Source organism: Protomyctophum bolini (assembly GCF_963924005.1).
Source record: "Protomyctophum bolini genome assembly, chromosome: 7".
NCBI lineage: Eukaryota > Metazoa > Chordata > Actinopteri > Myctophiformes > Myctophidae > Protomyctophum > Protomyctophum bolini.
The window spans coordinates 31,697,868-31,715,622 of record NC_137868.1 but is presented as its reverse complement, the minus strand read 5'-3'; the positions used below and the strand labels follow the sequence as shown (position 1 = coordinate 31,715,622).

General features: G+C 42.9%; 2 protein-coding genes across 2 annotated transcripts; one reads left to right on the top strand and one right to left on the bottom strand.

Moving 5' to 3' along the window:
• Positions 1-1,499: 1,499 nt before the first annotated feature.
• On the bottom strand, positions 1,500-6,950 carry elovl4a (ELOVL fatty acid elongase 4a; the record flags this gene model as incomplete). The annotated part of the gene is made up of 6 exons (XM_080767587.1): positions 1,500-1,826; positions 2,741-2,868; positions 3,623-3,794; positions 4,459-4,539; positions 5,446-5,633; positions 6,884-6,950. 6 exons carry the CDS (start codon positions 6,948-6,950, stop codon positions 1,500-1,502), a joined length of 963 nt encoding a protein of 320 aa, XP_080623713.1.
• Positions 6,951-9,363: 2,413 nt separating this feature from the next.
• Positions 9,364-13,674, top strand: prelid3a (PRELI domain containing 3A; the record flags this gene model as incomplete). The annotated part of the gene is made up of 6 exons (XM_080768959.1): positions 9,364-9,395; positions 11,312-11,480; positions 12,730-12,819; positions 12,923-12,993; positions 13,278-13,380; positions 13,615-13,674. 6 exons carry the CDS (start codon positions 9,364-9,366, stop codon positions 13,672-13,674), a joined length of 525 nt encoding a protein of 174 aa, XP_080625085.1.
• Positions 13,675-17,755: the final 4,081 nt, after the last annotated feature.

Here is a 17,755-nt window from a genome sequence, read left to right as displayed (position 1 = left end):
TTGTTCACACTTCACACACAAGATTTTTCACCAGATGTTATTGACAAAGGCAGACAGCACACAGAAACACAGGTAAACATTGGCAAACATCTCTGACAAAACTCTGCCACTTTCTTGGTCAAAACTGGAATTAATGTGACAAAATACATAATTTCAAATGTGCCTTCTATCTGGATAAATAAGTCATCTTTGATACATATGATTTCAGATATGTCAAACCAGTGAAATAGACAGATATACGTATAGTAGCTATACAGTGAGAGAAAAAGTTGAACCCTATGGGAGCCAAAGCTCAAGATTATCCACTGTTAAACCTTCAATGAAATGACCAATCTTTTTTTGTTTGTTTTTTGCATATTTTTACTTTTTGGCATGTTTCCAATTGTAACTTTGTAAGTGAAAACTGAAAACTGACACATCTTTGTAAGGACTTCTCTAGGGCTGAATCCATAGAGAAAATAACCGCATCACGTGGGGGACTCTTTTGCTCTATCACTCATTTACTCACTCTTTACATTTTCTCTCTCTTGTTTTCCCCATGTCTCCCTGCCTCACTCTCTCTCTTATTAATAACAGCATGAACTATGTTGATGATGCAGGGACTCCAAAAAAACAGCATGACACATCATTAACAGTTACATATTCTGTAAACCTATTAAGAAATAAAAAGAAACAATCCCAAACATAAACTAACTGACAGACTGGGTGTATGTACGTACGTAACGTATGCACTGTACTGTACTGAATGTGTGTGTGTGTGTGTGTGTGTGTGTGTGTGTGTGTGTGTGTGTGTGTGTGTGCGCGCGCGTGTGTGTGTGTGTGTGTGTGTGTGTGTGTGTGTGTGTGTGTGCTACTATGTGTTGTGTATTCCTATCTCTCAGCACGGCCCAGCCTGTTCCTGCTCTAGTTCAGGTGTACATACGGAACGCAGCAGAGAGACCCTAAAGCCTTTGAAAGTCAATGATGCTTTTTTGACCCAGATCTCTTGGCACCACAGTACAGAGGATGGATACTAAAGACGCCTCCTGAACCTCAAACCAGTATTTTTGCGTTGCTTGTGATTATATGGCTACCTTAACCATTCAGGTAGTCAGAGAGATCCTCTTTTCCTGCAAAAGCTCTTTCATTGTAGGCCAGCTTCCATCTTCCATCTTATCTGCAATAACCCAATGATGGCTAACAGAAACACCACAACCACCTTCTATCCACCCATCCATGCATCCATCCACCCACCCATCCATGCATCCATCCATCCATCCATCCACCCACCGACCCACCCATCCATGCATCCATCCATCCATTAATCTCGGCTTCCTTTATTTACCCATCCATCCATCCATCCATCCATCCATATATCAATGCTGTGTTCCTTCATGTATCCATCATCCATCCACCCTTCCTTACCCTCCGACAAATTAAGTATTTAATGTTTATGTTCTCTCAACCTGGAATCCAAAGTAAAGTCTTACCTCAGCTCTTCTCTTCTCTGTCTTTCCTTTCTAATCTCTCTTAGCTCTGCCTTTTCTCTTCCTCCTCCCTGTGTTCTCCTGGGTCTTCTCTTCTGCCTTTCCCCCCACTGCAGCGGCCCCATTGGTGGCCTTGTTGAGCCCGTTGAGGCCCCCATTGGAGAGGGCTTTGCCTGACTTGGAGGAGGCGGAGGCATCACGGCGAGGCAGCTGGCGGCGGTAGGTCTGGTAGTAGAAGTTGCCGAAGAGTATGATGAAGGTTACGGCATAGCAGATGAGGGAGTAGTGCATCCAGTGGGGGAAGTCACAGTTGACGTACAGAGACAGGGCCGTATGTCCAATGGTAACGTGGAACTGGACCTGAATCAGGGAGGGAGAAATTAATCCAAATTGGATCAAGGTGGGCCGAGCCAAGCCGAGCCAAACTGAGCCAATTGAACTGAATCAAATCCAATTTTGCACTGCAGACTGGTGACCTGCTGCATTGACTGAGACGGTAATATCAATCAGTTACGTATCTGTTCGCAAAATACAAGCACACAATTCCCGATAAAGCCAGTCGATTTGACATATTATTACACATTTTATGTGACACTAAAACTGTGGGAGTAACATAGAAAACCATACTATAGTCTATAGTAAAGTATAGTAAAATTGTCTTAAAAATTGTCCTTAACCTACCATAGGGGGCGTAGGTGGATAGTGCCAGCTAAATGTACATCATGAGCACAGAAGAAGAGCTCTTGTTGTCATGTCTGAAACTGAAAGTACTAATCGCCCGTGGTCTACTGAGGGTCACAGAGGCCTACTAGCGATCCGATCATTGTTTTGTTTAGCGGGAGCTTTTTTATTTATTATGGTACTTCATCCCATTATGAGCCATAAAGTCACTAAAGTACGTCCATGAAAGAAGCAGACAAAATCCCCAATCCTCCGTGTGGAGGATGACATCAGAGATATCCATATATGGGATCCGAACTCTTGATCCTCTAGACTAGACTATAACCTCTATTGAAATAAACTATACTATACACTGGGATTGCCTTTGAGGCAACCACACTAACTAGACATTCTTTTTTAATTGTAGTGTGTTGGCCCAACACAAGTCATGGGTTGCAGCCATTGGGACCCAAGGAATCGACAGGGGAAATTGTGTGGAAAAATTTATAGGGCTGAAGAAATGAGGTACAGTGAATGAACCCACGTGCATAAAATGTATAAATTGCATTGATAGAATAAACGTTATCATAAACTTTGGGTAGTTTATGACTTACCATCTGAACAATGGTCAGATACTTCTTCCACCACAGGTATTTCTGGATCTTAGGTCCACAGGAGGCCAGGCCATAATACAGATACATCAAGACATGAATGGCAGCATTCATATGTGCACCAAAGAACGCTAACAGAGGGGAGGAAAACAATCCAGATGTCATTCTAACAATTCCACTTGTTCCTCTTTGTTGAGGGGCGCTAGCCCCTCCTATATACAGCTATAGAGATTTTTGTCCTAGCACAAACATTAAATGCCATTGACAATGAATGGATAATTTACGTCACATTGTGTCTGAGCAAATCGGCCATTTTGCTAACAACACAAACATTATGATAATGATAATGAATTTATTTATACAGCACATTTCTAGACAAAGTCACAAAGTGCTCTACATCAAGAGAAAACAACAAAAGGACAATCCATGCAATAGCACGCATCAAAATACAAGAGAGATTTAAACGTGGATATTGATTTTGCACATCTTAGGTCAGTAGGAGGGACATTCCAGAGTGTGGGGGCCCAGGTTGCAAAGGCCCTACCGCCCTTAGTGACAAGCTGAGCTTAAAGGCCATTGACAATGAATGGAGAATTTACGTCATCTGAGGACAAGCAAATCGGCTATTTTGTCGAATTCCCATTGACAATGAAAGGAGAATTTAATGTTTGTGTTGGCACCATTTGTTTTACATCACCATTACGTCCCCTAATCAACATGAGTTAGACTTTACTAATATATTAGCGCCCCTCACTTCACACAGGTGTGATTTTTACTGTTGATTACAGTATGAGAAAATTATGAAAATAAAATCATAGCTCCATAATATAGGATGATATTTTTAGCATAGAAAAGCACTGTAAATGTAAAGCAACTAGTACTCACACTGTCCCCCAGCGACCCACTTGATCCCAATCCACCAGAGGGTGAACATGGTGCAGTGGTGGTAGACGTGGAGGAAGCTAACTTGGTTGAATTTCTTCCTCAGAATGAAAAACACCGTGTCCAGGTATTCTACCCCCTTGGAGATGAAATACCACCACAGAGCCCCTGCTACCTGCCTCAGGGACAGGATGGGAGAGAGAGAGAGAGAGAGAGAGAGAGAGAGAGGAAGAGACGGCCAGTCAGATAAACAGAAAGTTCATGATGAAAAAGTAATTATGCTCATAATCAGAGGTTGCAGTGAAATGCATTGGAGCAGTAAACAGTACACTCTCTGGGCATATTATTTTTCCTTTCATCTTTTCTCCTTTCTTTCATTTTTCTTTTCTTTTACTGTTTTCTTTTCATCTGACAGTGAGGAGTTTCACCACCAGGACGAACAAGCTATCCCCCTCCCACTGTCCCAGTGCTACACACGCCCTGACCAACCTGGAGCATAGTATTAGTCACTAGTGCAAAGACAGAGATCGCCTTCCCCTCTCATCTTCTCACCCATGTGAACATGGCCAATAATGTTCACTGGAGCGCCTGGCCAAGGCAGAAGGACCATGAAGTTATGCAAACGAAAATACTGGGTACTGAGGCTATCAAACCCCAGGAACATTAACTTTAACCAGATGCCCCAGCTCACTGGTTTTCTGCATTTTAGGGGCATGCAAAGCACTCACCCTGGTATCGCGCATCTGTGTGAAGATTAAGGTTGAATGAGATGTGTGTGTGCGTATGTGTCTGTTTGAGCATGTGCACATTCTCATGCAATCTCGGGTCTGATAACTCACCCTGACTTCATTGGGGTCATCGGAATAATCCACTGGTTGGCAAATGTAACTGTAGCTTGCTGCCCGTGCTGCCATGAAGAGCTGGAAACAGAACATACAGTACACAGTGAGCAGTGAGTGGTGGACAGTAATGAAATACATTTACTAGAGTAATATTACTTATTTTTGGAGTTGCTTATGTGTACACTTGAGTATTTGTATAGACAGACAGACAGACAGACAGACAGACAGACAGACAGACAGACAGACAGACAGACAGACAGACAGACAGACAGACAGACTGCACTGGTGTTTTACAGCAAAATACCTTTTATAAACGGAGATGAGCAATAAAGAAAGAGCTAGTATGCAATGTGAAAGCTTGATTTTTATTTTATACTTCTTTCAAAGGCAATATACTAATAATACTGTACATGAACACCAGCTCAGTGGCCTTGTGGTTAGAGTGTCCGCCCTGAGACTGGGAGGTCTCAATCCCCGGCCGGGTCATACCAAAGACTAAAAATCGGACCCAATGCCTCCCTGCTTGACACTCAGCATCAATGGTTGGATTGGGGTGTAAGTCCCTGCGACATACTAGTGTCATGTCCAGGGGGTGTGCTTGTACATCAAGCTGCCTCACGCTACAAAAACAGGAGATAGGCTCCTGCCCTATGGGCCTCATTACTACTGTGTGTGAGTGTGAGTGTGTGTGTGTGTGAGTGTGTGTGTGTGTGTGTGTGTGTGTGTGTGTGTGTGTGTGTGTGTGTGTGTGTGTGTGTGTGTGTGTGTGTGTGTGTGTGTGTGTGTGTACATACAGAGAAGGCAGGAAGAGAGGGTAGGTCATCTTTTTTTGATAATGAGATGTGCCTTCTTTTATAACAACAGCTCTTGAGAGAAAGCAAATTTCCTGCCTGATAAAAGTGTCTTAAACTGCCACCTGCCTGTGACTATAGTGGGACGTGACCTATAAGCTGAGACTTGTAACAGGAATTCAAGCTACTGTACCTCTTTGCAGATGAAGAAGTTGAGAAACACCATGCTGAAGTTGTAGACAATGAGGGTCTTGCGGAGCTGGAAGGGCTCTCTGTTTTTCATGTATTTAGGTCCCAGCCATAGGAACAGCAGGTAGGATGTGCTGATGGCCAGTGTGGGCAGTGGATTGTCCATCAGGGGCCATTTCTCCACTCGCTTGTCTGCAGGACAAATGTTTGAATAATGTTCCAGTTGCTACTGGAAACTGAATGGACTTATAGAGGAGGCTGGTTTTAGATGATAGAATGAATTACTGAGGATTCTGCAGGTGTTGGTAAATATAAATATATATATAAATCAATATAAGCATCACCACTGAGGTACCCACTCTCTGCAGCTCACCTCTCTCCTCTAGCGTTTTAATTGCGGGCGAGCATCGGCCGACACATCGCCCAATCGGTCAGATTGTACGCATGGCGGACAATGCAAAGAGGAAACTCTCTCACAAATGATACAGAATTAAGAATGAATTCTGATGGACCAATCAGAATTCAGAAGTCTCTTCACTAATAATAGAATGACTATATGAAAACAGTGTGCAACAGTGTGACACAGTTCACTGTGCGCAAAACTATAATGTGACAACAAACACTGCATTATAAAAGGAATAAAGAATCTGCTTCATTATTAATTCTTGTTTCCATATTTAGCACAGCTAAAACTATACAGATGTTTCAATCACAGGACTTTTAACCCATTCTGGGCGGGAAGTGGGAACCCCATTTGGTGTTTTAAGCATTATATTATACTTTAGCTGTTGAAAAATAGCAGATCTAGAAGCTCATAGCGTGGCACCGAGTGCCGCGCTACGAGCTTGTAGGTCTGCTATTTTTGAAAAATCGTGAAAATGTGGCGCAAATCTTTGAATATATATTCTTTCAGAGCGAACGTTTTTAACTCTTCTGAGAGGTTCCTGAAATAACATATTTTCAGATGGTGGTCGGTGGCCAATTACATATAGTTTCTGGGGTCCTTGACATGAAATATTGAGCACCAATGATATAGAAACATACTGTCAGGACATTTTCTAAATGTCGAAGTCAGGTCTACAACCTACAGAAACCATTGCTCTACCTGCGGCTCTACCATTGCTCATTGCTGAAAATCCCAACAACAACTTTTGAGTGCAGAGATCCTATAATTTTACACAATGATGTTTTTCTAACCTGTAGACATACCTGCAGAATAGACATGCATGCTAAATTGTTTTAACAAATTCTCTCAAAAGTCAATAGAGTAACACATTCAAATATTACAAACATTCTATAGCACATTTGCTCTCGCACGCACGCACGCATGCACGCACGTGCACACACACACACACACACACACACACACACACACACACACACACACACACACACACACACACACACACACACACACACACACACACACAATAAATTATTACCTGCAATAGTCAGACTCCATTTGTAGAATTCTATCGTGTCATTTATTAGGTGTGTGACGATCTCCATATTTGTGGCCAATGTCCTGAATGTAAGCAAATAAAATGTTTAAGGACTGGATATTAAAACAGTTTTGCCACTAAATCTATTAGCATGCATAGTGTAGACTATCAAAATACAGAGGTAATAAGTCAGTATTTCTTTGAAATAACTCTTTCTTTAACCTAATCATATAGGCCTATACATTTTGTGAATTCAGGTGAATTCGTGTAGCCTGTGAGATGCCTACACAGACTGAAGGCTTATATGGATGCTTAAGGCCTATTCATATACTTCCGTTTTTGTTAATAAGGTGGTTAGTAAAATCAGAGACATGTGTTTGGGTGAGCGGTGAAGCGCTGACCACCGCAGCGTGACGTCATGTTGTAGGTTTCGGTGCACCTTATCACCTAAGACTGGAGTATGAATGGGCCTTTATTAGTCCTATGGGACCCTGGTGGTGATGGGTCTCGTCTGCTATACAGTATAGGCTAGGCCTACAGGTGATGGGTCTCGTCTGCTATAGGCTAGGCCTACAGGTGATGGGTCTCGTCTGCTATAGGCTAGGCCTACAGGTGATGGGTCTCGTCTGCTATAGGCTAGGCCTACAGGTGATGGGTCTCATCTGCTATAGGCTAGGCCTACAGGTGATGGGTCTCGTCTGCTATAGGCTAGGCCTACAGGTGATGGGTCTCGTCGGCTATAGGCTATAGGCCTACAGGTGATGGGTCTCGTCTGCTATAGGCTAGGCCTACGGGTTAGTCCTATGGGACCCTGGTGGTGATGGGTCTCGTCTGCTATAGGCTAGGCCTACAGGTGATGGGTCTCGTCGGCTATAGGCTAGGCCTACGGGTTAGTCCTATGGGACCCTGGTGGTGATGGGTCTCGTCTGCTATAGGCTAGGCCTATACGGGTTAGTCCTATGGGACCCTGGTGGTGATGGGTCTCGTCTGCTATAGGCTATAGGCTTACGGGTTCGTGCGAATTAAGCAGAAGGGTCTGTGTGTCAGCACTGCAGGTTTACTGCCTGAGCAAGACCATCAATCTGTTACTGTAATTAATATTATGCTCTGCACTGTAGGCTATAGGCCATTACGCCATATACCTACTTCAATGAAATGGGTCATTGTAGTAGGCCAGACCCGACAGTATAGACTTATATGGCTGAACCCGAATTTAGTGAATTAACAGAATACAACCAGACACACAAACTGATGATCCTAAAAAATATGACGCCCCCCTCTCTCCAGCCTAGAGCAGATCAAGCGCTGCTGCAGCATCTGCCGTATAGCCTACCCTCTCTAATCTGGTCTGTGAAGATGAAGAACCCATTCGCTTCTATTATAGGACAGGACTATTTACTGTGTATAGGCTGAAATTATATTCAAAACTCTACCTCTGGCTCATTAAAACATCAATGAATATGAATGCTCAATTTGCATTTTGCGGCATAAAGTGTGGCCTAGACTAGGATATGTGCTATAGACTACCGGTATTTAATGCTTAAAAAAGCATAAACGATCAGACAGTTGATTTGGCTTATAAATATGTGCCCTAAAACTGGGCCAACAATTGCCAAAAATGCGTTGCTCGTTCTAGTGCGAATGAAGAAGATGCTTATTACCTTACCGTGTCGGCGGATAATTTAAAAAAAAAAAGAGAGTGATAGAGAGATCCTTCAGTGCAAGGTCATGCAGTGTGCGCTATTCCACCTCGTAGGCTATTCTACAGACCACATTTTATATAACATTTGAATGTTCCTTAAAACAGATGGAGGTAAACGAGGAGCTGTCTTGGATAAAACGGCGACAGCAGCAGCATGCATCTCTGATCAGAGGACCATCGTGTAGTATCTATCCTCCAATGCGCTGGGTGCACGACTCCTCGGTGATGGGGCGCCGATGGAGGGATGCTACGCGCGTGCGCACAGCGGAAGACGGGTGCAGCAAACCCGAAAATAGCCGATCTACAAGCTCACAGCGCGTCGCGGACGCGACGCCCTGTGAGCTTGTAGGTCGGCTATTTTCGGCGCACGATTACACCTATACCGCTGTGCTGTTGCCGACAAAGCCCCGGCTTCTTTACGTTGTGATTCTGTATAGGCTACATACTAGATTGCCAAAGCATCACGTGACTTTCCTCCGTATGTGTGCGTTCGCCACAGGAGGGGAGGGGGTGGGAATGAAATGAATGGATCATTTGCGCAGTCTTTACGCAAGGTTGATGTTGTGCATGGATAAAAGTCTACATTTATGGCTCTGGTGAATGGTGGTGGTGATGATGATGATGACGAGACTCCATTGGAGGCCGATCGGTGTCTATTAATGCATTTATTTCCTCATTTTCATAGCTATCACATGAGGAAATGAAACATCTTTTGGGCGGATGGATGGAGGACATTTCCACGGTGGTTAATTAAGGTCAAGGTTGACGTTTTAGCAAGATGAAGATTTGGAGCACGGAACACGTTTTCAGGTTGGTCGCGACGTTTTTGCTACTTTATCAAACAATACTTCCTTTAATCAACTTAATTACTAGTATCGTAGCGAAATGATGGTCAAACATGGGCCTGAATTGAAAATGCATGGAGGACCCCAATGTAAACAAGTCTTAGTGCTTTTTTGGGTTTATCCGACCTAGCAGACCTTGTGTTGATTGACAAATGGGATCATGTGATGATGTAGATGAGACAGTAAGGTGAGGAGTAAGGTGGAGTAATATGATTTGTAGGCACACAGTAGGCTATACACTGTCTGGTAGGCTATAGTACACGGGTGTAGCTATCTGTCATAGGCTACTTTACCTATAGGGTAGGCCTTTGTAATAGCATGATAGCTTATGATGGAATTTGACAGCTCCTAAACTCTGAGCACGTTTATTCATAAATTGGGTTACTCAGTCATACAGTCTATACAGTATAGAATGCTATACCTCAGATGTATTGGAATTGTTAACAGCATCATTACTACAAGGTAATACAAACTGTGTGATGTTGTGCATAATTTGGCCTATAGTCCCAAACTGAGCTGCAGAAGAACAAGAACACAGGTTTTGGGTTAATAGAGTTGAGAAACATCCCAAAGAAGATGGATACAAAGTTTAAATTCAAACACTTTACAGACAGTATTGTGCAGATAGACATGATGTTTGTATCATATTCATAACATTTTCAAATGTTTACTAATTTTTAGGTTTTTGAGGGGCACTAGCCCCTCAAAAACCATTGAAGACGAATGTAAGGACACACATTGTGATTGGCCGGAATGAGATGATGTCTGATGAATCATCATACATCATCATTGATGATGATGATGATGATGATGATAAGAGCGCCCCTCACTTCACACAGGTGTGATTTTTAACAATACATGTTATTACCAGTACATTGGTATTGTATTGTATTTTAAGGGGCGCTAGCCCCTTCTATAAACAGCTTTTGTCCCCACACATTTCAAGATTTGCCATTGACCGCACGGTAAGAGAATTACGGTCAAATGTCCGCAAACTTTTGTCACTCAAGTTTTGCCATTGACGATGAACGAAGAAATTGTGTCAGAATTCCGCTAAATATGACGTAAAGTAAACATGAAAACATTAAACGCCATTGACATTGAAGGGAAAATTTATATCATGAGCAAATCAGCTAACCAATCACCGGCAACAGGCATTCTGATTGGCCAATGGCCAGTATGAGATGTGGCATGATGATGTATGATGATAAGAGCTGATAATTCCGCTAAATATGACGTAAATTAGACATCACAGCATTAAACGCCGTTGACAGTCTATATTTTTCTATATTAAATATACATTACATATAATTTATATAATATAAATATATATTGATTGTTAAATTATAATAACATAAATTGATGTACGATAACAAGAGCGCCCCTCATTTCATTTTTTTATTAAGTACATTTGTGTCAGTGTGTTTCAAATGCAATGAATGCATAAAGCATACTAGCCTACATGTTATTCTGTCCTTTATCAACAAACATCATCATCATTTTTCGACCGCAGTCGAGATCGTGGATTTCACAATATTACGCCAGACTTCCCGGTCCTTCATTGCCACCCCCAGTTCCTGCTTACTGATGCCTGTGTCCCTAGCGATGACATCAGGGTTCGACAGTTTTCTACCTCTGGTCTGCTTTGAGGCAGCAAGGGAAGATATAACCTCATTGTCAGCTCTGTAGCAGTGGCCAGTGTTCTTCTGGATCGGACTAGAAACACGGGGAAGGTTGCCGTATATTAGATTAGTCGATTTGTGGCTCTTCCAAGACAGATTTTGCGCTCTCATTAGAAGGCGGGTGTAAGTGCCATCCAACCGTTTCTCTAGTTTCAACAAACATAGGGGGATACATAAAACATATTATGTTGCTTTGCAGTTACCCATGGGAGACGGTGATCAAGGCAGCGATGAGGAAGTACCCCAATCCCATGAACCCCAACGTTGTGGGGGTAGATGTGTTGGAGCGCAGCCTGGATGCAGAGGGACGGCTGCACAGCCACCGACTCCTCAGCACAGAGTGGGGCATACCGGGCATTGTGCGAGCGGTAAGCCATCAATACAGATACCAATGTTATCAACCCATAATCACCAGTATGTTCTCATCAAGACCATGCAATGGAGCCAGTATATGGACATTTCCTACATATTGACGTGGGGAACGGGGACCTAATGTTTGTTTTGTCACCGTTTGTTTTACAGCACCATTACATCACCTAATCAACATGAGTTAGACTTTAATATATTAGCACCTCTCACTTGGTGTGATTTAGATTTCTACATTCTCTCTGGCACAAAACCTTTTCAGATGGGGGTCCGCGTTTGAGAAGTTTGAGAACCACTGCACCAGATATCTGAGAAACGATTATCATGTGCATTATGTCGACACATGGGATTTAGTATTGCTAGTTTCATCATTTCAACAATTGTCTGGTTAACATGAAGAAGCAAAAAGTATCAGTTAAGTTCATAAAAATATTCAACTAATGTAACTATGGGACACATGATGTAGTGTAGGCCTACAGATATACGTATGTGTTGTGCACAGTACGTATGTACAATACAACACGTACTGTAGACACACTCACATTATGTTTATGAGAAACATAATGTCACAGTGCAAAGGCAGGAGCAATTAGGACCCAATTGCAGACAGATAGGCGCAGGCAGATGAGCTTCAATGCAAGGGTTTTATTCCAAAAAACCAACACAAGGAATACACTAGGAGTTCATTCATGGATACATGAGGAGCTGAACACTACTGACATTAAGTGACGAACTAGCAAAGGGAACTGAATGAACAGGGGAGTATAAATAGACACAGACTAACTAGGCACAGGTGAAACAAAACTCAAAATCAAGACAGGGATTGGCTGGGGGACTAAGAAGACACAGGTGGAAAACAAAGCCTAATCACAATACAGGTTAGACAAGGCAGGTACAGAACTACAGGGGCAGACAGGAGAGCAACAAAACAATACTACAAAATAAAAGGTACACAAGTTAAACATAACACGTCACGAACCATGACACATAATGCCTGTTCCCCTCATTGGTGCAATTGTCTGCTGTGTTCTTGCTTTTATATTGCCTGCTAAAGTCTGCTTATATTGTACCATTTGGTTTTATTTTTCTAAATGCCTGTTTATTTTTCATGTTTTTAAATTGGTTGTTTATATTGTATTGTTTGTTCTCTGTTTCTTTTAACCTGTACAACACTTTGGATGACTTAGTCATGTAAAAAATGCTCTACAAATAAAGTTGAGTTGAATTGAGAAAACTGTTTTACTGTGTCAGATACTGGGGACGAACCAGACCAGTACCTATGTGAAGGAGCATTCCATAGTGGACCCAGATGGGAAAAGGATGGAGTTGTGCTCCACTAACGTAAGTTAACACTCACCTCATCATATCGCCATGACTCACTTATAAGGTTACATCTGAACGGCATTTAAAATGAGGAAATTCAAGCTGCTTTTCGCCCCTCCAGATTACTCTAACCAACCTAGTGTCTGTTGATGAGAGGCTAATTTACAGACCCCATCCTGACAACCCGGAGGTGTAAGTACACTCTTTATACACCGAAATATTATATCACAGTAATATATCACATATTAGTACTGGATATTTAGGGTGATTCAGTGTTTCTTGTTATCATATCCTTTTCTTTGACCAGGCAGAGGCTGTATAGATTTGAGACTAGGATTACTGCAAGTTTTTTGTGATCAAATTCTTAAACAAATGATCAGCCTGGTTTCTTATCTCTCTGCTTCTGTCTGTGCTTGTGTTTATGCCACTTTCTCTCTGTCTTTCTCTTTTTTTTGTCTGATTATCTTATGCTTCAGTACTGTCCTGACTCAGGAGGCTATAATCACAGTGAAGGGAGTGAGTCTGAGTAGTTATTTGGAGGTGATGATGGCCCGGAGGATGTCTGCTAACGCCAGAAAGGTAATACATGCCACACAATACTGTGAACCTTTATGCTCTCATTCTAATTTTCTTGATCTTATCTCAAATCACGTTATGATTGCTGCTGTCTAACTGTCTAAGCATGCCTTTTGACCTTTGTGTGCTGTTTGGTGCAAGCCACAGCAAATCTGTGTTAAGAATGTTTGCGATATTCACCTGAATGGCTCTGTGAATGCTGCTTTCAATCTTCCTTGCCTTTGTGTGAATCTGTAGGGTTGGGATGCTATTGAATGGATCATTCAGAACTCAGAAAGTGAGAACGTTCCTCTCTGACATACACTAACTCTGGTAACTCCCCCCCCCATACAATGTTGTGCTATAAATATCATACTCTTTTCTGTCTCAGAAAAAATGTCTGTCCAATTAAACTGGCTTTTTGTATATGCGCTTGCCGACACTCCCTCTTTTTATACATTTACAGGACGGCAGGTTTACAGCACACCTCATACCTCGTATTCTCCTGGTGCATAAAGCCTGGTTTATATTTCGTTGTGTGACACCAGTGTACAATGAAGCATAAATCAACCATTAGTAACTGGGAATCCTCTAGCTGACATTCAGACGGTGCGGTGGTGTTCTTTTTTGTTTTTTCCGGGGGTGTTTCACCCATCACCCCCACCTCTGTCTGAGATCAGCCTTGACTGTCTACACTGGAAGATCAAACACGCACATGACAGCAGGAAGATAAAGTGTCTGACTTAATAACACAGAGGACAAGAATCAGAATGGACATGGATTTCTAGGAATGGGATTTAAGGATTTGGGGAGCTAGTCCAGTGGATTTGGTTGGTGATGCCTACCTCCACTCCCTTCTTGATAACATGTTTAACTTAAGCTATAAGAGAAAGAAATAGAGTCCGCAACACTGGTAAGGAATAACTCAGCTCCACTGGTTTATTAATTAAATGTTTCGATCAATGGGATCTTCTTCAGGAGTTCCTGAACAATTGTATTTCCTTACCAGTGTTGCACACTCTATTTCTTTCTCTTGTACTGCCATGTGTCCAGCACCTGGGCTAGAGTGGATGTGCATGCTCTATTACCTTTGTTAACTTAAGCTATAAACCTGAGATCTGGTAAAATTTCCATCCCACATGCTGTACCAAGAAAGTACACAGATGCCAAGCCAAACCATTCATATGAAGCTGCAGAACGTATTGGACCTTCTAGACTTTGCTTAATGATTGTTAACATTACTACCAGTACCAGAAAAAGAATAACTCATCTGCTCCAATGTAATTTATTGCCAACGTTTCTAGTTTGACCTGAAAAAGAGCCTTGGCTTAAAAAAAACGTCAATAAATGACATTGGAGCAGATGAGTGCATGCAGGTTTCTTTTTCTTTTGTCACTTTTCAACCCAGCATCTCCACTAAGTGATGTGTGTATTGTCGTATTCTATTTGTTTTTTAACATTAATTTACTACTATACATTAAAGTGTGCATTCACTATCTTAAAAAGCACCTCCTTATTGGACCTGGCCCTGAAAGAGGATGCGATCTGTGGATGAATACATTTCAGATTCTGAAAATAGTACAAAAACGAAATAGTTATCTCTGAGAGTTAAATTAACACTAAGGATTTTACTATGTGGGCTGCTTTGCATAGCGAGTCAATCACCACCATATTGTTATAATGAAAATGATGGGAGTGTCTCTTGGGCTTTACCTTATACTACTGATTACTGAAAAGTAGTGTATAATTTATTACTAGAGTAGGGCAGCATTATAACAACAGCAGCTATAGGCAACTGTTTGTGGCAATATTGGCTTTAACATCATCTGGATTTGCAACTGTCATTTTTGTTTTTAGGTAACGAATGACATTATGATGTAAAATGTACAAGTCAAATGTACATCGCTGTTAATATTGCCTCAAAACATTCGCCTTTGTAACATGAGTCTTAATGTGTGCTTTTGCTAGTCCTACGCACTAATATGCTTCCAAATTGTAACTATTCCATGGATGCTAAGCTACCTAATATTCCCTAAAATCAGGGTGGTACTGTACTGTATGTTCAATGCTGCAGTGGACCTCATATGTGACTTAATCCAAATGCACTCAACGCCACTGACAAATGTTACTGTACTAAATGGAATTTATAACAAGACAAGAATTTGTTTATGAAACAACAGTTCTTTTAAGTTGTGTTCGCGAAATACTTCGCTTATGGGAGGTTTCGATCTGAGAAAGCGAGGTGCAGATATTCATTTATGAACTCACACAGGCATTTTATATGCACTGTGGGTTTAAGGCTCGTGACGCAGGCACCCAGCGCCTTAGGCGTATATAAGGCCTAGCTGCTGCGTCACAGGCCACTCGTTTTCCTTCTGCCACAGAGGTTGCATGATAACGCTAGCCAGTTATACTTTGGGCGATTCAACACTTCATAAACCGGGCGAGAGACAGGACTCAAGCTCCGTGAGGTTCCCTAGTAGTGTACTGGTTAGATTCATATCTATTTTTTAAAAGCAGAGAGAACTCTAAAGCTTTTCCTCGACGTTTAAATTAGTTTAAAACTCAGGAAACTGCTAATTTTACTACAAGCTAATTCGCGCGAGCGAAGCTACCTAGCATAGCTACTCTCACGGGCCTAACACCCGTCCCAGCTAGCTTAAACACACAGCTTTTTTCTCGACGTTAAACTGGTTTTTAATTCAGGAAAACTAGCTAATTCCAACAAGCTATCTTCCCGTTGGGAAGCTAGTTAGCCTTAGCTGCGCGGAATCACGGGCCTATTACCCGCGGCTCCGCTAGCTTATAGCTAACTTGAGAACAAAGGAACGGGTGAACCCGCTCTTTTTAAGATAGCCGTTCACTAACTGTGACGATAGCGAACAGAGGAACGGGTGAACCCGCTCTTTTAAGCTAGCCGTTCACTAAACTGTGACGATAGCGAAAAAGAAAACAAATGTCTAAGTTTGCTTCTACGAGAAGTTCGAGGGCGACAGACCCGACCCAGACCTGCCTCCTCAAAGGGAGAAGCAGGTCTGCGAAGGGCCTCCGCGCTCCATGCCTAGACAGCGGGTCGACTGGCCACCGTTAGCACGTAGCACACCAGTGCCGCGTGCTAGCGCGGCTAACAAAGACAACACTGCATCCTCCTGGGTCCCGATAGCCAGGGCCGAAACCCATGACTACGGGGCCTGGGGAGCGAAGCAGAAAATGACGACCCAGCCAAAGCAGCCAACTGAGCGGGGGAAGTTACACGCTATACGGCATATTACCGTAGAAGAGTTTCCCCCCGCTCCATTGACTAGACCGCGCCAGCTGCTAGTCAAGGCTGCCGTGGAGCCTCCCCCGAAGCGCGCAGCACACACTGTCGTGCCTAGGAGGATGGCTGACCGCAGAAAATATTTTTCTATTGTCCCGGGCTCGCGCATGCTCGCATTGTTCGACCAGGGAAGCCCTGCTATATCCCGTGCGACAACATGGAGACCGTGCCCCGCATCACTGTGTCATCACAGCACCAGCCCGACGGCCGCGCTACGCGAGCCCCAGGCTTTGCGGCCTTCCCTCTTCCCACTACTACATCCAGCAGAGAGTATAGTGGTCTCGAACCACAAACCAAACGTTTCAGTGGGAATGTACACGCAGTTCTGCCCCTGTGCAAACCCCTCAAACATGGTGAATGTGCATGATTATGTCACAAATGTGTATGTTTTTTAATTCAATAAAAAAGTAACACAAACATCTCACTCAACGCCGTTCCCCAGACCCACTGCTTCCCTCAACATTACAAGGTATGTACATTGTGAAGCTAGGTTTGTTTAGCTGTTTAGCTAATATTTAAAAGAGGTCGGGTTTAACAACCTCGTTGGATGGTCGCTGCCATCCTAGCATGCTTAGCATTACTAGTCAGGCTGCTTTCAGGGTGGACGACGGACACAGAGGACGCCCCGGGACCGCTGGCCGCTGCTCTCCTCCGCCCTACAAACGTTTCAGAGGGAATGTACATGCAGCTGCTGCCACTGTACAGAACCCCTCAAATGTTGTTAAAATGTGCATAATTATGTCACAATGTGTATGTTTTTTACTTCAAAGAGTAACACAAAAACGAAAAACACAAGAACAACTTGAAACCTGACACAAGGGCATAAGCCCATACGTGGGGATTATAACCCGCCTCTGGGACAGTTTTAAAACTGTCCCAGGCCCGGGAGGTCACGCCCAATTATTTTTTCAATTAATTGAGAAATTAACGGCCTGTCTACTGATGCCATGCCTCTACACGCCTAGGCCACTAGAGTGCACCAGAGCCTCACAGACAGAACCTTCCCCTAGAACGGGGGCTTCTCCTCTCACGGCCCATACATGGGAAATATACGAGAGCAGGGGTCAGGACGTACCCCTG